The 25,156-nt window shown below is 45.4% G+C and overlaps 1 protein-coding gene across 1 annotated transcript in view; it reads left to right on the top strand.

Moving 5' to 3' along the window:
* Positions 1 to 498: 498 nt before the first annotated feature.
* C4H6orf118 (chromosome 4 C6orf118 homolog) overlaps positions 499 to 25,156 on the top strand; it is a 157,955-nt gene continuing 133,297 nt past the window's right edge. Inside the window, exon 1 of the mRNA XM_044292222.1 lies at positions 499 to 621. Coding sequence (XP_044148157.1) covers positions 620 to 621 — 2 coding nt within the window. The 5' untranslated portion in view covers positions 499 to 619. The remainder of the gene's footprint in view (positions 622 to 25,156) is intronic.

Raw genomic sequence — 25,156 nt, 5'->3', positions numbered from 1 at the left:
CACTGGGAAATCTGGGGTCCTCCAGCCACAGCGCTGCCCGCTCTGTTCAGGTGCGGGTCCCAGCGGTGCACCTATCAGACAATGGGGGCATATCCTAGCGATATGCCCCCATTGTCTAAGATGGAAATACCCCTTTAATATCAGATTGGTGAGAGTCTAATTGCTGGCACCCCTGCCACTCAGCTGTTAAGTGCAGCTGCCAGTAACAAAGCAGTGGACATACAGAAGGCAGAATGCCCCTTCCTCTGTGTACTGCAGCTTTAAGACAAATGACTCTCATTGACACCTGATACTGTAACTGTGAGAAGGTTGCTCCCCCTGCTGGTAAATGCCCATGTTACAGACGTAATAAGCGTTGGTCTAAAGTCCTACTATTCAGAGTATACGCCTAGCAGCTGGCTCCAGCAGGGCAGTATAATGTACTGCTCTGTGATCAGCGGCGCACAGCATGGACTGCACAACCGGAAGGAAGAGGGCTCCCGCTTCTGGTTCCTTCATCACCATGACTACCGCGCAGTCAACTAGCTGCCAGCAGGGGAGGCTGCGTCCTGCTTGTCCGTGATTTCTTCCAGGGGAGACGTACGGTGCAGGCACTGCAGGATCGGGCACTGCCAGGCTAATGTAAGAACCTTAGTAGATTCTGATATGCTATGAGGGCTTCCTAAATGCAGACAGAGGCACTTACTGCTGTCAGCACCCTGGGTTATTGGTGCCACAGGGGAATGACAGGAGCACTTACAGCCCCTTACTCATTACTTGGATTATTAGGCATGGCATAATAGTGCGGAAATACACATGAAAAAAATGCAATGTGAACATACATTAATATAATCGCAAGGTTGCTTTAGCAAGCTGGAAATTTTAATAATTTGTATTATTTTATATAGCGCTTTACACTTAGGGGTTTCAAGTGAAACATAACATAGCAGCAAACAGGTCAATAATTAAAGGAATGAGGGCTCTGCTCGCAAGAGCTTACAATCTATGAGGAGATAGAGGTGAGACAAAAAGGTATGTAACAAGTGCTTGATTTGTGCAATGGTCGGCCATCTTAAAACACTATAGGGGGGCAGATCTAAAGGCTGTATTACACTGGCTGATGATCGGCCAGATAATCGCGTTAACAATGAGCTGGTAGTGTAGTACTGCCACCGATTACCCGATGAATGAGCAAATGCTCATTCATTAGGCAATCCAGGCTTTAAGCAGGTTTAAAAATCCTCGTTTGTCGGCCTAAAGCCTCATGCACACGACCGTTGTGTGTTTTGTGGTCCGCAAATTGCGGATCTGCAAAACACAGATGGCGTCTGTGTGCGTTCCGCAATTTGGGGAACGGCACGGACAGCCATTGATATAACTACCTATTCTTGTCTGCAAAACGGACAAGAATAGTACAGGTTAGGCTACTTTCACACTGGCGTTTCTGGGTCCGCTCGTGAGATCCGTTTCAGGGCTCTCACAAGCAGCCCAAAACGGATCAGTTCAGCCCCAATGCATTCTAAATGGATGCGGATCCGTTCAGAATGCCTCAGTTTGGCTCAGTTCCGCCTCCATTCCGCCCTGGAGGCGGACACCAAAATGCTGCCTAGCAGCGTTTTGATGTCCGCCTCACGACGCGGAGCCAAACGGATCCGTCCTGACTTACAATGTAAGTCAATGGGGATGGATCCTTTTTCACTGACACAATATGGTGCAATTGAAAACGGATCCGCCTCCCATTGACTTTCAGTATAAGTCAAAACGGATCCGTTTGCATTATCATGAACAAAAAAATATATATATTATTCTTATTTTTTTGTTCATGGTAATGCAAACGGATCCGTTCTGAATGGATACAAGCGTTTGCATTATAGGGGCGGATCCGTCTGTGCAGATACCAGACGGATACGCACTTAACGTAGGTGTGAAAGTAGCCTTATATTATTTTTTTTTGCGGACCACGGAATGGAGCAACGTATGCGGACAGCACACGGAGTGCTGTCTGCATCTTTTGCCGCCCATTGAAGTGAAACGGTCGTGTGCATGAGGCCTGACATCGTGCCGTCTAATCACAATCTGCTGTCTGCAAACAACTAGTCAGTATGGGGACGAGCGATGGCATTGGCAATCACTCCTCCCCATACTCTGGAGGAGATCATTGCATGTAATAGCAGTGGTCTTCTCCACTAATGAGCAGGCGATTGCCGGGAAGGAACGCTTCTTTCCGGACAATCGCCTGCAAAATCTTTTAATGTAACACAGCCCTAAGGCCCCTTTCAGATGAGCAAGTGTCTCGCTGCAAACTCGCGGAGAGAGCACCCGGCCTGAACTTCCGGCACTGCCCGGGTCACATAGCATTATACTGATTTAACCCTTGGCACCCTTTCACACGGGCGAGTGTGCAATGCGTGAGGTGAACGCATTGCACCCGCACTGAATCCAGACCCATTCATTTCAATGGGGCTGTGCACATGAGCAGTGATTTTCACGCATCACTTGTGTGTTGCGTGAAAATCGCAGCATGCTCTATATTGTGTATTTTTCACACAACGCAGGCCCCATAGAATTAAATGGGGGCTGCGTGAAAATCGCAAGCAAGTGCGGATGCGGTGCGATTATTTTTTTTCACTCACGGAAAATAATAAAATTTACACAACACCGATCCCAAACCTGAACTTCTGTGAAAAAGTCCGGGTTCGGATCTGGGTACCAAACAACGCAAAAAATGCTTTGCACTCGCGGGGAAAAAAAATTAGCATTTTCCCGCAACGCACCCGCATCCTATCCGGCCCTCACAGAGGCCTTACAGTTCTGGAATGTATTGGATAACAGTGACAGCATTATGCCAGTGTCATCTAATACATTCCAGAATTGTAAGGGTTACATAGCATTATATTGATTTATGATGCTATGTGACCCAGGCAGTGCTGGAAGTTCAGGCCGCGTGCTGTGTTATACTCACACTCCGAGTCCACAGCGAGACACTTGTTCGTCTGCAAGGGGCCTAAGGGCTCATGCACACAAATGTATTTTCTTTCCATGTCCGTTCCGTTTTGCAGACCATATACGTAACTATTCATTTCAGTGGATCCACAAAAAAAAGGAAGTTACTCCACGTGCATTCCGTTTGTGTATGTCCATTCCACAAAAGAATAGAATACCGTATTTTTCGCCCTATAAGACGCACCGGCCCATAAGACGCACCTAGGTTTTTAGGAGGAAAATACTTTTTTTTTTTTTAACCAATAGGTGTGCTTTTGGTGGGTTTTGAACTAATTGTGGTCTGTGGATGGTGCACTGTTATGGGGGATCTGTGGGTGACGCACTGTTATGGGGGATCTGTGGGTGACGCACTGTTATGGGGGATCTGTGGGTGACACTTATGGGGGATCTGTGGGTGGTTCTATTGGGGTCTCTGGATGGCACTGTTATGGGGATCTGTGTATGACACTGTTATGGGGGGGGGGATCTGTGGATGACACATATATAGCATCTTATGCTATGTGTCATCCACAGATCCCCTCTATAACAGTGTCCCTGTAGTGAATGACCCTCAATACAGGGGGTGGGGGTCGCATCTGCTTTTATAATGACTGAGGGGCCCGTGTAGTGACTGTATTCTACTACACGGGCCCCGCTCACTGTATAATCGTATCTGTATTCTGTAATAGTTCATTATGTATATACCGGTAATCGCATAATCTGCGCTACTTACAACTACAAGCGCTCGGTAGGTAGCAGAGAGGAGAGAGGAGGCAGGCCGGGAGGACGGGCGCTGGCAGCGTGAGTCACTACGTCATGCGCCCACGCCGCCTGCTTCATTCATAAAGTGGGCGGCGCAGGCGCGTGACGTAGTGAGTGACGGGCCGCCTGCCCGTCCTCCCGGCCTGCCTCCTCTCTGCTATTTACCGCTTGTAGTTTTAAGTAGCACTGATTATGCGATTATCGGTATATGCACAATTAACTACTACAGAATACAGATACGATTATACAGTGAGCGGGGTCCGTGTTGTAGAATACAGTCACTGCATGGGCCCCGCTGTCATTATAAATGCAGATGCCGGCCCCCAGCCCCTCCTCCCTCACAGCTGATACACTGGCCTCGCGGCGGGTGTATCATTGAAAATACGGCAAAATCAGCAGCATTCGCCCCATAAGACGCACTGCTATTTTCCCCCACTTTTGGGAGGGGGAAAGTGCGTCTTATAGGGCGAAAAATACGGTATGTCCTATTATTGTCTGCATTATGGACAAGGATAGTACTGTTCTATTAGGAGCCAGCTGTTCCTTTCCGCAAAATACTGAATGCACACGCACATGTAATCCGTATTTTTTGCAGATCCATTTTTTGTGGACTGCAAAATACATATGGTCGTGTGCATGAGCCCTAAGGCTGAATACATAGGATGTGCTGGATATCTGACAATGGATCAGGTTCAGAAGAATGATTCTGAAGTGGGGGAGGTGGAGAATGGAGGAGAGTTAATCATGGGATGTGATAGGATAAGAGGTGTCTTTAGAAAGCACCTAAAACTACTGTATTGAAGTTATGGATTAACCTAATTGCTTCCGGTAGGGCATTTCAGAGAAGTGGTGCAGCTCGGGAGAAGTCTTGGAGAGTGAGAGGTTTGGATTACAGTGGATGTTAGTCGTAAGTCATTGGAGGAAATTTATCAAAACTTGTGCGAAGGAAAACTGGCTTAGTTGCCCATAGAAACCAATCGGATTCTATTTTTCATTTTCCGATGTGTGGGACTTGCTCGTCTGAAAGGTGCCTATGTCTGTGGAGGCTCCAGTCCTGGTTTTGGCTCACAATCACTGACCTAAATACTGACGTGTGAACGAGGCATAAGGGTACTTTCACACTTGCGGAAATCTGGACGCAAACGGATGGTATTTGTCAGACGGATCCGGATGCAGATCCGTCTGACAAATACATTAAAATACTGGATCCGTCTCTCTGGTGTCATCTGGAAAAACGGATCTGATATTTTTTTTTTTCACAGATTTAAAGGTCTGTGCATGCACGGACCGGAAGAACGGATCCGTCAATGCGGCAATTTTAATCCGGATCCGGCACTAATGCATTTCAATGGAAATTAATGCCAGATTCTGTATTTTCTCCAGCCAAAAAACGTAAGAGGGACTGAACTGATGCATACTGAACGAAATGCTCTCCATTCAGAATGCATAAGGATAAAACTGATCAAAAATGTTAGTGTGAAAGTACCCTAAGGCCTCTTTCACACGGCGTTGCAGGAAAATTGTGCGGGTGCGTTGAGGGAACACGCGTGATTTTTCCGCGCGAGTGCAAAACATTGTAATGCGTTTTGCACGTGCGGGAGAAAAATCTGCATGTTTGGTACCCAAACCCTTGGGTACGAAATGGTTTGGGTACCAAATTGGGATCAGTGTTCTGTAGATTGCATTATTTTCCCTTATAACATGGTCATAAGAGAAAATAATAGCTTTCTGAATACAGAATGCATAATACAATAGCGCTGGAGGGGTTAAAAAAAAATAATATATATATAATTTAACTCACCTTAGTCCAGTTGATCATGCAGCCCGGCTTCTTGTCTGTCTCCTTTGCTGAACAGGACCTGTGGTGAGTATTCATTGCAGGAACAGGACCTGTGGTGACGTCACTCCTGTCATCACATAATCCATCACCATGGTAAAAGATCATGTGATGACCGGAGTGACGTCACCACAGGTCCTGTTCAGCAAAGGAGACAGACGAGAAGTCGGGCTGCTTGATCAACTGGACTAAGGTGAGTTAAATTATTTTTTATTTTTTTTAAGCCCTCCAGCGCTATTGTACTATGCATTCTGTATTCAGAATGCAATTATTTTCCCTTATAACCATGTTATAAGGGAAAATAATAATGATCGGGTCTCCATCCCGATCGTCTCCTAGCAACCGTGCGTGAAAATCGCACCGCATCCGCACTTGCTTGCGGATGCTTGCAATTTTCACGCAACCCTATTCACTTCTATGGGGCCTGCGTTACGTGAAAAACGCTAAATATAGAGCATGCTGCGATTTTCACGCAACGCACAAGTGATGCGTGAAAATCACCGCTCATGTGAACAGCCCCATAGAAATGAATGGGTCGGTATTCAGTCCGCGTGCAATGCGTTCAACTCACGCATCCGCGCGGAATACTCGCCCGTGTGAAAGGGGCCTAAGTCTTACTGAAAAGCTACGTCTGGTTGTACAGAATATTGTGGCTTCTTTTTGACCAGAATGCATTGGACAATTAGAACTCCACCGCCCCCTCCCCCCAAAAAAATAAAAAAATAAAAATTGAAGTAAAAAAATCAACTTTGCAAGGCTGGATTTACGTGTTTTTGTTGCAGTAGAAGAATTGTGGCAAAGAAACTCGTTACCGGACTGTTGTAGTTTTGTATTGTGGAAATTGTGTTTTTTTTTGTGGGTGAAATGCATTGATTCAAACTACAATCACATTTTTAGCTTGGTGTATTATTGTTGTGTTTTTTTTTTTGGGGGGGGGGGGGGTTTAGGCAACAAAAACGGCTGTGTGAGCACCCACCCTCAGGTTATATGCCATGGTTTTCAATGCAGTTGCAATTTTTACTGGGGAAACTTCTAGGTAGCCGATCACATCAATCTACCCACGTGTCCATTTTGGCCAATCAGCAACCTCCGCTGTGAACAGACATGTAGCAAAACATTACTGAATTTCTCCCATTGGCAGGGGTACTCAACTGGCAGACCAGGGTCCAAATCTGGACCACAGATGCCTGCTGTCCTGACCTGGAGTAGGTACCTGCATAGGCCACACAGCCTCCGGAATCATCTGGATCATATCATGAAGAAGGGAAATCTCTCCACTGCTGCAGAAGCACATAAGGCTGTGTTCACATCACATTTATGTCCCACATTTAATGTATACACATTGCATCACACGGATGCATCTGTCACCATAGGGGTTCTTCTGTATATGTTAAACTCGGTACAAAAATGTGATGTTAACAGCTCCAATAGCAGACTTTTGCCACGGGTTTTAGCTTCCTCTGTGTTGTTAAAGGAAGACTGTCACCAGTGACCTCCCTTATCCAACTGTCCGCATAGACACATAACTGTGGTTTACCAGATTTTTCTTAACAAGCAGATTAAGTCTTTGGTCCCTCCATGTCACAGTTGCTTTTGTTGCACCTAGGCTCCACTCCTTTCTGTCAGCCACAAGGAGACGTTATACTGTATGGGGTCAGCCACAAGGAGACGTTACACTGTATGGGGTCAGCCACAAGGAGACGTTACACTGTATGGGGTCAGCCACAAGGAGACGTTACACTGTATGGGGTCAGCCACAAGAAGACGTTACACTGTATGGGGGCAGCCACAAGAAGACGTTACACTGTATGGGGGCAGCCACAAGGAGACGTTACACTGTATGGGGGCAGCCACAAGGAGACGTTACACTGTATGGGGCAGCCACAAGGAGATGTTACACTGTATGGGGGCAGCCACAAGGAGACATTATACTGTATGGGGGCAGCCACAAGGAGACATTATACTGTATGGGGGCAGCCACAAGGAGACGTTACACTGTATGGGGGCAGCCACAAGGAGACGTTACACTGTATGGGGTCCGCCACAAGGAGACGTTACACTGTATGGGGTCAGCCACAAGGAGACGTTACACTGTATGGGGTCAGCCACAAGGAGACGTTACACTGTATGGGGGCAGCCACAAGGAGACGTTACACTGTATGGGGGCAGCCACAAGGAGACGTTACACTGTATGGGGGCAGCCACAAGGGGACGTTACACTGTATGGGGGCAGCCACAAGGGGACGTTACACTGTATGGGGGCAGCCACAAGGGGACGTTACACTGTATGGGGGCAGCCACAAGGGGACGTTACACTGTATGGGGGCAGCCACAAGGGGACGTTACACTGTATGGGGGCAGCCACAAGGGGACGTTACACTGTATGGGGGCAGCCACAAGGGGACGTTACACTGTATGGGGGCAGCCACAAGGGGACGTTACACTGTATGGGGGCAGCCACAAGGGGACGTTACACTGTATGGGGGCAGCCACAAGGGGACGTTACACTGTATGGGGGCAGCCACAAGGGGACGTTACACTGTATGCGGGCAGCCACAAGGAGACGTTACACTGTATGCGGGCAGCCACAAGGAGACGTTACACTGTATGGGGGCAGCCACAAGGGGACGTTACACTGTATGGGGGCAGCCACAAGGGGACGTTACACTGTATGGGGGCAGCCACAAGGGGACGTTACACTGTATGGGGGCAGCCACAAGGGGACGTTACACTGTATGGGGGCAGCCACAAGGGGACGTTACACTGTATGGGGGCAGCCACAAGGGGACGTTACACTGTATGGGGGCAGCCACAAGGGGACGTTACACTGTATGGGGGCAGCCACAAGGGGACGTTACACTGTATGGGGGCAGCCACAAGGGGACGTTATACTGTATGGGGGCAGCCACAAGGAGACGTTATACTGTATGAACAAGTTTTGACCCCCCCCCCTCAGTATAATAATGTCATGTTGCTCATGTATGGAGGACTCATTATTGCCTAATGCCTGCTATTATAGATCAGTGTTCAGACTGCAGCTTGCAGGCCGGAAGGAAGGACCAGGCCACAGGGCCGCAGAAGACAGACAGACATAGCACCTTTATGTATGACACCCACACCTGTTCTATTCTATGTTTAAGATCTCGTCTCTCTCACTCCTCGCAGGCCAAACTCTGTGTGTGGGAGTTGGAGAGACTTTTCCCGCCTGGCTGTTGTGCTCGCCTCTGCTGTTATCTGATTCCGATGTCAGTGGGCGGAGACATGAATATGGGGAGCTAGGACAAGCCGGGGGCCGCCGCTGTGGGCAGTAATGTGGTTGTGAGTACTGTTATGCAGGGGCGGACGGACACAGATTTAGAAGCTGTCAACGCACATGTGACTGCTTCTGACATCACAAAATTCTGTGGTTATTAGGAAACAGCGATATCGCCATATCGCTGTCTCTTAATACCACGGTATATCGCTGACTGTCAGTTTACCACTCAACCCTAGTGTCACGGTCTCTAACCTGACAGGTGTCAGAAGATCTGGCTGCACATGATGTGATCGGACAGCCTCTTTGGTTTCACTGGTTTCAATGTGGTTGCTGGTAGTGACCACACCTGTTGTCTCAGGTGTAGCTTAGTGGTCATTCCAACTCCCCTATTTAGTCTAGCTTCACCCATCATGCTATCCCGTTGATAGTTTCAGTTTGGTATTGGAAGTGCTGGTGTGTGGTCCTCTTCTGAGTTCCTGCTCATCCATTTACTTCAGAAGTTAAGTGTTACTTCCCCTTTATATTTTGTTGTTTCCCCTCTGTCTTTTGTTACTAGGCCTCAGGGAGACGCTTGTTCTTTCATATTGAAAGGAACAGGCCATTTCAAGCCCAGACACTACTCCAGGGAAAATCAGAGTTTTCCAGGGTCTCAGGTTCCAGAGTATGAAAATTCCTACCCTCAAGGTCCGTTCATATAGATAGGAGTCAGGGCTACGATTAGGGTTTCCATAGGGGGTGTCCGTTTCCCTTTCCGTAGCTTTGAGGCCTAGTTCCTTTTCCCTTCCTTCCTGTTGTCAGTGTGGTGTTCCCTCCCACATCACTACGTGACATTATCAATCGCTGAAAACGGTCATTTTTGTTTTTGTTAGTATGGATTCTATCGCTGCACTGGCTAGACAATTGCAGGGTCTGTCTTTGGAGCTAGCCGACCTCTGCACGCAGATCCAAGGATCAAAGGCTGCTGGTGCCAGTAGCAGTTACCAGGCCTGTCCTGAACCTAAGGTTGCACTTGCGGACTGATTTTTTTCGAGGAAGCGATAATTTCATTTGGTTCAGAGAGTCGTGTAAATTGTACTTTAAGTTACGGACGCTCTCATCAGGGGATGAGAGTCAGAGTTGGTGTTATCATTTCGTTGATTAAAGGGGACGCTCAGTCTTGGGCTTTTTCTCTACTGACCAGATCACGGTCCCTCCGGTTGGTAGATGAATTTTTCAGGGCTCTAGGTATATCTACAATGATCCAGATCGGATTTCCCTAGCCGAGACTAAGTTACGCGGTTTATGGCAGGGAGAGCGTTCTGCGGAGATCTATTGCTCAGAATTTAGGAGATGGGCTACGGATAGCGTCAAGATGAAAAAAAAACAAAACATTTTTTAATGTCCATCTTAATCTTGATGGTGTGGATGGGAAGTCGGAGAACTTACTTTTGTTATTTACTGGTAGTACCCGTAGAGTACTACCAGAGTCCAAAACTGTGGGAATTTAGGTGTTTATTGACAGTGGGGCAGGAGTTAACCTGTAGTCAGTTCGTCAGTTTGCATGGGTTGACAACAAGTGCAATAGAAAAAAATATTTTGGCAATTGACTCCGCACCACTTTCTCAGAAGTGTTTGTTACAGATGGTGCAGGACATCCGTTTAAGAGTAGGAGATTTTCATCAGGCATCCATTTCGTGTTTTGTGCTGTAGGGTCTGCCTGTTCCGTTGGTCCTGGGTTTACCTTGGTTATGCAAACATAATCCTATTATTGACTGGCAAGCGAGACAGATTCTCAATTGGAGTGATTATTGTATGGACAACTGTCTTCATACATCTCTTTCTGTCTTAACCAGTAAGACATTTAGATGTCTGTAGAATGAGTCCGCATCCGTTCCACAATTATGCGGAATGGGTGCAGACCCATTCATTCTCTATGGGGCCGGAAGAGATGCGGACAGCACACAGTGCAGGCCCGTTCTTCTGGTCCACAGATCTGGAAAAAAATAGAGCATTTCCTATTCTTGTTCTCAATTGCGGACAAGAATAGGCATTTCTATGGGGGTGCCGGCCTGGTGTATTGCGGATCTGCAATGCACTACAGACATCTGAATGGAGCCTTAAGCTTTACCCACTTTTATTTCAGATTTTTCTGATGTATTTTCTAAGAGTGGTTGTCAGGAGTTACCCCACATCGGAATATGATTGTCCTATCAATCTTATTACCGGAGCGAAGTTGGCCAAATTTAGTTTATATAACCTTTCTGAACCCGAAAGAGCGGCCATGCGAGGGTATATTGCCGAAAGTTTGGCTAAGGGACATATTAGACCTTCCAAATCCCAGGGTTTTTCTTTGTAAAAAAGAGAGACTGACCTCTTAGGCCATGTCTGGTCTTCTGTGAGCTCAATCGGATTATGGTCCGTGATCCGTACCCCCTTCCTTTGATTCCTGACCTGTTTAATCAGATTGTTGGTGCCAAGGTGTTCTCCAAGTTGGACTTAAGGGGGCATATAATCTGGTCAGGATCAAGGAAGGGGATGAATGGAAGACGGCGTTTAACACCCCAGAGGGTCATTTTGAGAAACTGCTCATGCCATTTGGGTTAATTAATGCTCCTGCGGTTTTCCAGCATTTTGTTAATGATATCTTTCATCATCTGTTGGGTAGGTTTGTTGTTGTGTATCTGGATGACCTACTAATTTATTCTCCAGACATGGAGACTCATCAGGATTACCTGAGACAGCTGTTACTAATCCTAAAAGAGAATAAATTGTATGCTAAAGTGTGTATTTACAGTTCAGGAAGTGCAATTCCTGGGTTACTTACTCTCATCTTCAGGTTTTCGTTTGGATCCAGAGAAGGTCCGTGCTGTGTTGGACTAGGATCGACCCGAAAATCTGTCTTTTGTTACTAGGCCTCAGGGAGACGCTTGTTCTTTCATATTGAAAGGAACAGGCCATTTCAAGCCCAGACACTACTCCAGGGAAAATCAGAGTTTTCCAGGGTCTCAGGTTCCAGAGTATGAAAATTCCTACCCTCAAGGTCCGTTCATATAGATAGGAGTCAGGGCTACGATTAGGGTTTCCATAGGGGGTGTCCGTTTCCCTTTCCGTAGCTTTGAGGCCTAGTTCCTTTTCCCTTCCTTCCTGTTGTCAGTGTGGTGTTCCCTCCCACATCACTACGTGACATTATCAATCGCTGAAAACGGTCATTTTTGTTTTTGTTAGTATGGATTCTATCGCTGCACTGGCTAGACAATTGCAGGGTCTGTCTTTGGAGCTAGCCGACCTCTGCACGCAGATCCAAGGATCAAAGGCTGCTGGTGCCAGTAGCAGTTACCAGGCCTGTCCTGAACCTAAGGTTGCACTTGCGGACTGATTTTTTTCGAGGAAGCGATAATTTCATTTGGTTCAGAGAGTCGTGTAAATTGTACTTTAAGTTACGGACGCTCTCATCAGGGGATGAGAGTCAGAGTTGGTGTTATCATTTCGTTGATTAAAGGGGACGCTCAGTCTTGGGCTTTTTCTCTACTGACCAGATCACGGTCCCTCCGGTTGGTAGATGAATTTTTCAGGGCTCTAGGTATATCTACAATGATCCAGATCGGATTTCCCTAGCCGAGACTAAGTTACGCGGTTTATGGCAGGGAGAGCGTTCTGCGGAGATCTATTGCTCAGAATTTAGGAGATGGGCTACGGATAGCGTCAAGATGAAAAAAAAAAAAAACATTTTTTAATGTCCATCTTAATCTTGATGGTGTGGATGGGAAGTCGGAGAACTTACTTTTGTTATTTACTGGTAGTACCCGTAGAGTACTACCAGAGTCCAAAACTGTGGGAATTTAGGTGTTTATTGACAGTGGGGCAGGAGTTAACCTGTAGTCAGTTCGTCAGTTTGCATGGGTTGACAACAAGTGCAATAGAAAAAAATATTTTGGCAATTGACTCCGCACCACTTTCTCAGAAGTGTTTGTTACAGATGGTGCAGGACATCCGTTTAAGAGTAGGAGATTTTCATCAGGCATCCATTTCGTGTTTTGTGCTGTAGGGTCTGCCTGTTCCGTTGGTCCTGGGTTTACCTTGGTTATGCAAACATAATCCTATTATTGACTGGCAAGCGAGACAGATTCTCAATTGGAGTGATTATTGTATGGACAACTGTCTTCATACATCTCTTTCTGTCTTAACCAGTAAGACATTTAGATGTCTGTAGAATGAGTCCGCATCCGTTCCACAATTATGCGGAATGGGTGCAGACCCATTCATTCTCTATGGGGCCGGAAGAGATGCGGACAGCACACAGTGCAGGCCCGTTCTTCTGGTCCACAGATCTGGAAAAAAATAGAGCATTTCCTATTCTTGTTCTCAATTGCGGACAAGAATAGGCATTTCTATGGGGGTGCCGGCCTGGTGTATTGCGGATCTGCAATGCACTACAGACATCTGAATGGAGCCTTAAGCTTTACCCACTTTTATTTCAGATTTTTCTGATGTATTTTCTAAGAGTGGTTGTCAGGAGTTACCCCACATCGGAATATGATTGTCCTATCAATCTTATTACCGGAGCGAAGTTGGCCAAATTTAGTTTATATAACCTTTCTGAACCCGAAAGAGCGGCCATGCGAGGGTATATTGCCGAAAGTTTGGCTAAGGGACATATTAGACCTTCCAAATCCCAGGGTTTTTCTTTGTAAAAAAGAGAGACTGACCTCTTAGGCCATGTCTGGTCTTCTGTGAGCTCAATCGGATTATGGTCCGTGATCCGTACCCCCTTCCTTTGATTCCTGACCTGTTTAATCAGATTGTTGGTGCCAAGGTGTTCTCCAAGTTGGACTTAAGGGGGCATATAATCTGGTCAGGATCAAGGAAGGGGATGAATGGAAGACGGCGTTTAACACCCCAGAGGGTCATTTTGAGAAACTGCTCATGCCATTTGGGTTAATTAATGCTCCTGCGGTTTTCCAGCATTTTGTTAATGATATCTTTCATCATCTGTTGGGTAGGTTTGTTGTTGTGTATCTGGATGACCTACTAATTTATTCTCCAGACATGGAGACTCATCAGGATTACCTGAGACAGCTGTTACTAATCCTAAAAGAGAATAAATTGTATGCTAAAGTGTGTATTTACAGTTCAGGAAGTGCAATTCCTGGGTTACTTACTCTCATCTTCAGGTTTTCGTTTGGATCCAGAGAAGGTCCGTGCTGTGTTGGACTAGGATCGACCCGAAAATCTGAAAGCACTTATGCTGTTTTTGGGGTTCACCAACTACTACCGTAAATTCCTTTTGAACTACTCGATTGTAGTTAAACATTTAACAGATCTGACTAGGAAAGGTTCGGATGATGAGGCATTACAAGCCTTTTCAGCGGTGAAGGAATATTTTGCTTCTGCTCCTTCAGCCATTTATTGTGGAAGTTGATGCATCCGAGGTAGAGGTAGGAGCAGTCTTGTCACAGGGTCCTTCACCTAGTAAATGGCTCCCATGTGCAGTCTTCTCTAAGAAGCTCTCGTCTGCAGAAAGGAATTATGATGTGGGTAATATAGAATTGCTGTCCTTTTGCTGGCTTTTGAGGAATGGCATCATTGGTTGGAAGGAGCAATTCATCCTATTACTGTGCTTACTGATCACAAAAATCTGGCTTACCTGGAGTCGGCTAAGCGACTGAACCCACGGCAGGCTACCTGGTAGTTGTTTTTTACCAGATTTAATTAAATTGTCACCTATCGCCCTGGAGTTAAGACCGTCAAGGCTGATGCTTTGTTGCGTAGCTTTCCTGGGGGGGGGGGGGCGATTCGGAAGATCATGGTCCGATATTGTCTGAAGGAGTAGTAATATCCGCCCTATATCCCGACCTTGAGGCAGAGGTGCTGGAGTCCGAGGGAGATGCATCGGATTCTTGCCCTCTGGGGAAGTTGTTTATTCCTTCTGAATTACGTCACAAAGTGTTCGAGGACGGTTCTCACAGGACACCCTGGGAGCAGATCAATTGTCGATCTCTTCCCTTGTAGATTCTGATGGCCTGGGTTGCGTAAGGGTGTTGAGGACTATTTGTCAGCCTGTAGTACTTGTGCACGTGCAAGGTGACACATACTCTGCCTTCCGGATCTTTACCTCCGTTGCCCATCCCGTCCCGGCCATGGATTTTTAGCATAGATTTACCGAATTCTTCAGAAAAACTGATTCTGGTGGTTGTTGATTGCTTTAGTAAAATGGCGCACTTTATAGCATTGCCAGGTCTACCTAATGCTAAAACTCTTGCACAAGTGTTTGTCGATAACATCGTGAAATTACATGGTATGCCTTCTGATGTGGTGTCTGATAGGGGGACTCAGTTTGTTTCCAAATTCTGGAATGCGTTTTGTGCTTGTCTGGGGGTACAATTGTCCTTCTGTTGGGCCTTTCAGCCTTAGTCGAACAAACAAGCTTCATAAATGGGCCCTAGTATCTGTCCAGTTTTGTCTGGTCACTGTGGGGTTAACTCCCCAGTCGGTATACCTGTATGTATTCATATCTGCCTGAGTCTGCAGGGTTAACTCTCCATCTGTATCTGTCTTAAGGCTCATGCACACAAACGTATTTTCTTTCCGTGTCCGTTCCGTTTTTATTTGCAGACCATATGCGGAATCATTCATTTCAGTGGGTCTGCAAAAAAAAAATTAAAAAATGGAAGTTACTCCATGTGGGTTCTGTTTCTGTATGTCTGCATGTCGATTCCACAAAAAAATAGAACATGTCCCATTATTGTCCACATAACGGACAAGGATAAGACTGTTATATTAGCGGCCAGCTGTTCTGTTCCGCAAAATACGCAATGCACACGGAAGTCATCAAATTAGCATATTGTGATAAAGTTCATTATTTTCTGTAATGTACTGATAAACATTCGATTTTCATATATTTTAGATTCATTACACACAACTGAAGTAGTTCAAGCCTTTTATTGTTTTAATATTGATGATTTTGGCATACAGCTCATGAAAACCCAAAATTCCTATCTAAAAAAATTAGCATATCATGAAAAGGTTCTCTAAACGAGCTATTAACCTAATCATCTGAATCAACTAATTAACTCTAAACACCTGCAAAAGATTCCTGAGGCTTTTAAAAACTCCCAGCCTGGTTCGTTACTCAAAACCGCAATCATGGGTAAGACTGCCGACCTGACTGCTGTCCAGAAGGCCATCATTTACACCCTCAAGCAAGAGGGTAAGACACAGAAAGAAATTTCTGAACGAATAGGCTGTTCCCAGAGTGCTGTATCAAGGCACCTCAGTGGGAAGTCTGTGGGAAGGAAAAAGTGTGGCAGAAAACGCTGCACAACGAGAAGAGGTGACCGGACCCTGAGGAAGATTGTGGAGAAGGACCGATTCCAGACCTTGGGGGACCTGTGGAAGCAGTGGACTGAGTCTGGAGTAGAAACATCCAGAGCCACCGTGTACAGGCGTGTGCAGGAAATGGGCTACAGGTGCCACATTCCCCAGGTCAAGCCACTTTTGAACCAGAAACAGCGGCAGAAGCGCCTGACCTGGGCTACAGAGAAGCAGCACTGGACTGTTGCTCAGTGGTCCAAAGTACTTTTTTCGGATGAAAGCAAATTTTGCATGTCATTCGGAAATCAAGGTGCCAGAGTCTGGAGGAAGACTGGGGAGAGGGAAATGCCAAAATGCCTGAAGTCCAGTGTCAAGTACCCACAGTCAGTGATGGTCTGGGGTGCCATGTCAGCTGCTGGTGTTGGTCCACTGTGTTTTATCAAGGGCAGGGTCAATGTAGCTAGCTATCAGGAGATTTTGGAGCACTTCATGCTTCCATCTGCTGAAAAGCTTTATGGAGATGAAGATTTAATTTTTCAGCACGACCTGGCACCTGCTCACAGTGCCAAAACCACGGGTAAATGGTTTATTGACCATGGTATTACTGTGCTTAATTGGCCTGCCAACTCTCCTGACCTGAACCCCATAGAGAATCTGTGGGATATTGGGAAGAGAAAGTTGAGAGACGCAAGACCCAACACATGTCCTATGTTTATGTGTTAAAGACAAAATAAGAGTTATTTACTGGGATATAATGTTTTGGATGTCATATAACTGTTATATTTCACAGAAGCAGAAAAAGATAATATGCCTTTAAGATTCATTTGGTAATGTAAGGTAAACTCAATGACACAGCAGAAACAACAGAAAGCATAGTGTTAATCTATTGTTACTGGGCAGAAGTCTAGACCAATCACAGCCAGCTTCTCATACAGCAAGAGTTTTCACCAATCACAGCCAGCCTCACAGACAGCCTGTCTGGGAATTCCCCCAGCTCCTGCTGGTGGAATCATTATTCACCAGAGACAGGAGGTAAAGAGACATTCACTCCACTGAGAGCTGAGTTTTATGGGAGCAAGAGGCCAATATAGGTATTTAAAATAATTTATATAATGTTCATATTGTTAGTATTGTGTTTAGAACTGTATACTGAGCATACTGATATATATGTGTTTACTTACAGTTCCACTAGTTGCAAACTGTGAACTACTACAATTACCATACAAACATATTGCAATTCAAATTGCATACAGCCATACCAGATCATACTTAACCAATCTGCAAATAGTCACTGCTAACTGCATACTGCAATTGAACTATTAGTTAGAACTCAGATATACCTCTCAGAGAGATCATAAAGTGCTTAACCACTTCAGCCCCGCTAGGTTAAACCCCCTTCATGACCAGAGCACTTTTTACACTTCGGCACTACACTACTTTCACCGTTTATCGCTCGGTCATGCAACTTACCATACAAATGAATTTTACCTCCTTTTCTTCTCACTAATAGAGCTTTCATTTGGTGGTATTTCATTGCTGCTGGCATTTTTACTTTTTTTGTTATTAATCAAAATGTAATGATTTTTTTTGCAAAAAAATGACATTTTTCACTTTCAGCTGTAAAATTTTGCAAAAAAAAACGACATCCATATATAAATTTTTCACCAAATTTATTGTTCTACATGTCTTTGATAAAAAAAAAATGTTTGGGCAAAAAAAAATGGTTTGGGTAAAAGTTATAGCATTTACAAACTATGGTACAAAAATGTGAATTTCCGCTTTTTGAAACAGCTCTGATTTTCTGAGCACCTGTCATGATTCCTGAGGTTCTACAATGCCCAAACAGTAGAAAAACCCCACAAATGACCCCATTTCGGAAAGTAGACACCCTAAGGTATTCGCTGATGGGCATAGTGAGTTCATAGAACTTTTTATTTTTTGTCACAAGTTAGCGGAAAATGATGATGATTTTATTTTTTTTATTTTTTCTTACAAAGTCTCATATTCCACTAACTTGCGACAAAAAATAAAAAATTCTAGGAACTCACCATGCCCCTGACAGAATACCTTGGGGTGTCTTCTTTCCAAAATGGGGTCACTTGTGGGGTAGTTATACTGCCCTGGCAATTTAGGGGCCCAAATGTGTGAGAAGAACTTTGCAATCAAAATGTGTAAAAAATGACCGGTGAAATCCAAAAGGTGCACTTTGGAATATGTACCCCTTTGCCCACCTTGGCAGCAAAAAAGTGTCACACATGTGGTATCGCCGTACTCAGGAGAAGTTGGGGAATGTGTTTTGGGGTGTCATTTTACATATACCCATGCTGGGTGAGAAAAATATCTTGGTCAAATGCCAACTTTGTATAAAAAAATGGGAAAAGTTGTCTTTTGCCAAGATATTTCTCTCATCCAGCATGGGTATATGTAAAATGACACCCCAAAACACATTCCCCAACTTCTCCTGAGTACGGCGATACCAGATGTGTCACACTTTTTTGCTGCCAAGGTGGGCAAAGGGGCACATATTCCAAAGTGCACCTTTCAGATTTTGCAGGCCATTTTTTACACATTTTGATTGCAAGGTACTTCTCACACATTTGGGCCCCTAAATTGCCAGGGCAGTATAACTACGCCACAAGTGACCCCATTTTGGAAAGAAGACACCCCAAGGTATTCCGTGAGGGGCATGGCGAGTTCCTAGAATTTTTTATTTTTTGTCGCAAGTTAGTGGAATATGAGACTTTGTAAGGAAAAAAGAAAAAAAAAGAAAAATCATCATTTTCCGCTAACTTGTGACAAAAAATAAAAAATTCTAGGAACTCGCCGTGCCCCTCACGGAATACCTTGGGGTGTCTTCTTTCCAAAATGGGGTCACTTGTGGCGTAGTTATACTGCCCTGGCAATTTAGGGGCCCAAATGTGTAAGAAGTACCTTGCAATCAAAATGTGTAAAAAATGGCCTGCGAAATCCGAAAGGTGCACTTTGGAATATGTGCCCCTTTGCCCACCTTGGCTGCAAAAAAGTGTCACACATCTGGTATCGCCGTACTCAGGAGAAGTTGGGCAATGTGTTTTGGGGGGTCATTTTACATATACCCATGCTGGGTGAGAGAAATATCTTGGCAAAAGACAACTTTTCCCATTTTTTTATACAAAGTTGGCATTTGACCAAGATATTTCTCTCACCCAGCATGGGTATATGTAAAATGACACCCCAAAACACATTCCCCAACTTCTCCTGAGTACGGCGATACCACATGTGTGACACTTTTTTGCAGCCTAGATGCGCAAAGGGGCCCAAATTCTTTTTAGGAGGGCATTTTTAGACATTTGGATCCCAGACTTCTTCTCACACTTTCGGGCCCCTAAAAAGCCAGGGCAGTATAAATACCCCACATGTGACCCCACTTTGGAAAGAAGACACCCCAAGGTATTCAATGAGGGGCATGGCGAGTTCCTAGAATTTTTTTTTTTTTGCATAAGTTAGCGGATATTGATTTTTTTTTTTTGATTTTTTTTCTCACAAAGTCTCACTTTCCGCTAACTTAGGACAAAAATTTCAATCTTTCATGGACTCAATATGCCCCTCACGGAATACCTTGGGGTGTCTTCTTTCCGAAATGGGGTCACATGTGGGGTATTTATACTGCCCTGGCTTTTTAGGGGCCCTAAAGCGTGAGAAGAAGTCTGGAATATAAATGTCTAAAAATGTTTACGCATTTGGATTCAGTGAGGGGTATGGTGCGTCCATGTGAGATTTTATTTTTTGACACAAGTTAGTAGAATATGAGACTTTGTAAGAAAAAACAAAAACAAACAAAAAATTTCCGCTAACTTGTGCCAAAAAAAATGTCTGAATGGAGCCTTACCGGGGGGGGGTGATCAATGACAGGGGGGTGATCACCCATATAGACTCCCTGATCACCCCCCTGTCATTGATCACCCCCCTGTAAGGTTCCATTCAGACATCCGCATGATTTTTTACGGATCCATGGATACATGGATCGGATCCACAAAACACATGCGGACGTCTGAATGGAGCCTTACAGGGGGGTTATCAATGACAGGGGGTGATCAGGGTGATCACCCCCCTGTCACTGATCACCCCCCCTGTAAGGCTCCATTCAGACGTCCGCATGTGTTTTGTGGATCCGATCCATGTATCCATGGATCCGTAAAAATCATGCGGACGTCTGAATGGAGCCTTACAGGGGGGTGATCAATGACAGGGGGGTGATCAATGACAGGGGGTGATCAGGGAGTGTATATGGGTGATCACCCGCCTGTCATTGATCACCCCCCTGTAAGGCTCCATTCAGACGTTCGCATGATTTTTACGGATCCATGGATACATGGATCGGATCCACAGAACGCATGCGGACGTCTGAATGGAGCCTTACAGGGGGGTTATCAATGACAGGGGGTGATCAGGGTGATCACCCCCCTGTCACTGATCACCCCCCCTGTAAGGCTCCATTCAGACATCCGCATGATTTTTTACGGATCCATGGATACATGGATCGTATCCACAAAACGCATGCGGACGTCTGAATGGAGCCTTACAGGGGGGTTATCAATGACAGGGGGTGATCAGGGTAATCGGGGTGATCACCCCCCTGTCACTGATCACCCCCCCTGTAAGGCTCCATTCAGACATCCGCATGATTTTTTACGGATCCATGGATACATGGATCGGATCCACAGAACGCATGCGGACGTCTGAATGGAGCCTTACAGGGGGGTTATCAATGACAGGGGGTGATCAGGGTAATCAGGGTGATCACCCCCCTGTCACTGATCACCCCCCCTGTAAGGCTCCATTCAGACATCCGCATGATTTTTTACGGATCCATGGATACATGGATCGGATCCACAAAACGCATGCGGATGTCTGAATGGAGCCTTACAGGGGGGTTATCAATGACAGGGGGGTGATCAGGGAGTGTATATAGGTGATCACCCGCCTGTCATTGATCACCCCCTGTAAGGCTCCATTCAGACGTCCGCATGTGTTTTGCGTACCAATCCATGTATCCATGGATCCGTAAAAATCATGCGGACGTCTGAATGGAGCCTTACAGGGGAGTGATCAATGACAGGGGGGTGATCAATGACAGGGGGTGATCAGGGAGTGTATATGGGTGATCACCCGCCTGTCATTGATCACCCCCCTGTAAGGCTCCATTCAGACGTCCGTATGCTTTTTGCGGATCCGATCCATGTATCCGTGGATCCGTAAAAATCATACGGACGTCTGAACGGAGCCTGACAGGGGGGTGATCAATGACAGGGCGGTGATCAATGACAGGGGGGTGATCAGGGAGTTTATATGGGGTGATCATGGGTGATCAGGGGTTTATAAGGGGTTAATAAGTGACGGGGGGGGGGTGTAGTGTGGTGTTTGGTGCGACTGTACTGACCTACCTGAGTCCTCTGGTGGTCGATCCTAACAAAAGGGACCACCAGAGGACCAGGTAAGAGGTATATTAGACGCTGTTATGAAAACAGCGTCTAATATACCTGTTAGGGGTTAAAAAATTCGGATCTCCAGCCTGCCAGCGAGCGATCGCCGCTGGCAGGCTGGAGATCCACTCGCTTACCTTCCGTTCCTGTGAGCGCGCGCGCCTGTGTGCGCGCGTTCACAGGAAATCTCGGCTCTCGCGGGAGGACGCGTATATGCGTCCACCCAGAAGAGCAGGGCCGCCGGCAGGACGCAATCCTGCGTACGGCGGTCCTGTAGTGGTTAAAGGGATTCTGTCACCTCCTTTTACCCTATAAAGAGGCGGACATGCATGGCTAGATCGCCGCTAGATGTCCGCAATATACATGTCCCATATCTCTGAGTGGTTTTATTGAGTGTAAAAAAAGATTTTTTTATATATATATATGTAAATCAGCCTGGTAAGGAGCCCAAGGGCTTGTACTAACCATTCTAGAGCCCAGCCATGCCCCCCTATGAAGCACCGCCTGTATACACGAATCTCCTCCTTGCTCACAAAGTCAGATCGCCATAATCTCGCAATGTGCGAGCTCGCGCATGTGCAGTGCCGGCATAGTGTTCCTTCCCTGTGCTGGTATCAGCTTCAGGGGAGGAACTGCGCATGCGCGAGCTCGTGCACCACGAGATTACGGCGATCTGACTTTGTGAGCAAGGGGGAGATTTGTTGATACAGGCGGTGCTGGGCTCCTTCACAGGGGGGCGTGGCTGGGCTCCAGAACGATTAGTACAGCCCCTTGGGCTCCTTACCAGGCTGATTTTCATATATATATATATATATATATATATATATATATATATATATATATATATATATATATATTTTACACTCATTCAAACCACTCAGAGATATGGGACAGGTATATTGCAGACATGCTAGCTGCTATCTAGCCATGCATGTCCGCTTCATAGGGTAAAAAGAGGTGAAAGAATCCCTTTAAAAAACTTAAAGTGATAGTACCGATACTCGAGAGAAATATATCCACCATTTTATGTTGAATGACAAGATTGAACACATCTTATGCATACCGCCATTTTGTGATATCTTTTCAACACGTGTTTTGTACATGGACTATCTGCTGCGGGGGTGGCATTGTTATATATGAAGATAAGTTGAAGTTAATAAAGAAGTTATTTGAAGCATTTGGTGTGCTCTTTAAACCTACTGTTTCCATAGAATGACGCTAGAGGAATTACAGAGTAACAGACAGTCTGGATAGATTAGAAGTCAGAGATATAAAAATTCATCTAATGCCACATCACAAAAGGCACTTTATAGTGCTGCACCTGCCACACATAGATCCATCTCCCTACAGCATTAAAATGTATGCGCTTCAGCGAGGCAAAGTGAGTTATCACCAACGTCTCGTGGGATTTCGGCAAATAACTTAGTTATTTGGTTATTAAACTTGAAAATGATTTTAAAAGAGGTATCCGAAGTTGGCTTTTGTACCGATTGGTACCTCAGTACAGAAACCGACTTCAGAACCAACGGATCTCCGTACAGCATTAAAGGGTAACTGTCATATTTTTTTTATTTGCTAGTTTTAGAGCTAGGCATGTATACCTGAGTTAGTCGGTCAATGATTGTCAAAAGCTCTGTAATTACCTTATAATAACAGCTTTCATTAATGTCCTCTGTCCCTTTCCACTACTCCCTTAAGGACCTCAGCCGCATATGTATATGTCTGGCAGAAGTCCGGTCCCGTGCTGCGGGCGCCATAGCGCTGGGTTTTTGCTATTTTTAATAGCAGAGACCCGCGGCACATGTATGTGATTGGCCATAAGGCTGATCGCATACATTTTACCCTTCAGATGCCGTGGTCAAATGCAACCATGGCATCTGATCGTCCGGAAGCAGAAGTCGCTCGCTTCCACTCCAGTAACAGCATTACCCGACTGAGATCGGGGAACCTGTTACATCGCTGAAATACACCGAAGCTTTAAGCAGGCTTCAGTGTCTATTTCAGGTATATACAAATACAGGCCACTAGGTGGCAGCATTGTATTGGTATAGGGCAAATTAAGTGTTCAATGATGGCTATTTAGCCAATAAAAAAATAAACATCATGGGCATTGCCACCTGCGAAAAATGCCCATACAATTTAAAATATAACAATATTAATGGCAAATGGGGGGGGGGGGGGGGGGGGAATGGCCAATTTGCCATTTTTGTCACTTCAACTACCCAATAATTTTTTTAATAAAAAGTGATCAAAAAGTTACACACACTTCAAATTGGTATCACCGAAAAGATCGTCACGCAAAAAAAATTAGCCCTCACACAGCCCCGTAAACATAACTACAAAAAAGTTATAGGGGTCAGAATATGGTTATAAATTTTTTTTTTTTCTCAAAGATTTTATCCCCCCCCCCAGTATTAAATTGCAATAAAAAAAATATACAAGTGTGGTATTGTTGTAACCGTACTGACCTGGAGAATGAAGATAACAGATCAATTTTACTGTATAGTGTACAGTCTAAAAAAATAAAAACCTTTATCAGAATTGTGTTTTTATTCCCCCCGCTTCCTACTGCATGGTATACAACCGTAAATGGTGCCATTAGAAAGTACAACTTGTCCCGCAAAAAATAAGCCCTCATAAGGCTATGGAAAAATAAAATAGTTAGGAGTATGGGAAGGCGGGGAGTGAAAAACAAAAATGCAAAAACTAAAATCTCAGGGTCCTGAAGGGGTTCTGTTGCTAGGGCTTGTCTGTCTTCCTTTTAGTATAAACAAAAGACGAAGCACTGCATGCCTGCTTTAGGCTTCAGAGTGAGGAGGCATGTCTCTCAGTAATTCAATCTGATTGGCTGGCAGGGAGATGCTGGCTACAGCAAGTGTGTATGGGAAGTGAGGGAAAGCGGTTTTGGCCTCAGAGAACTGGCAAAGGAGCCATCTTGAGAAGGTCCTCATATTTTAAATGTTTAACCCCTTCCCGACATGTGACTTACTATTACGTCATGGAAGTCGGTGACTTCCCGCATTTTAGCATAATAGTACGTCATTGTGATCGGGCGGGCACTGGAGCGGTGCGAGCCCGATCATTGCAGGGGCCCAGCAGTCCCTGATAGCTGGACCCCTGCTGTATCCCCCGGCATCACTGTTTACAGATTAACCCCTTCTATGCTGACCGCGACATAGAAGGGGTTTGCTGCGGGTGAGAGAGCCCATGGAGTCCCCACGCTGCTGTGGCGGGGACCCGATGAGTGACAAGGCAGCCCGATGCCGTGCAGAGGCTGCCCAATGCCTTGCAGGGCATCGGCACCTGCCTTCTACGGGTGCTGAGGAAATCCAGCCTCAGGCTGGGTCTCCTAGGCACCCTGTTAGTGTATTACTCTGTATAATATGCTAACAGGCAAGGCATTACAATACAGATGTATTGTAATGCATTGCAGAGGGGATTAGATCCCCAAAAGAGTGGGACAGAAATAAAGTTTAATAAAAAAGTTAAAAAAAAGTGTTTTTAATAAAAAAAAAAAAGTTTAACCCCTTAAGGACACGGCCATATTTCACCTTAAGGAGCAGGCCATTTTTTGTTCAGGTTTGAAGT

This window comes from Bufo gargarizans, chromosome 4, assembly GCF_014858855.1.
Source record: "Bufo gargarizans isolate SCDJY-AF-19 chromosome 4, ASM1485885v1, whole genome shotgun sequence".
Taxonomy (NCBI): Eukaryota; Metazoa; Chordata; class Amphibia; order Anura; family Bufonidae; genus Bufo; species Bufo gargarizans.
Note: the sequence above shows the minus strand (reverse complement) of the source record. Positions and strands in the feature narration are given on the sequence as shown.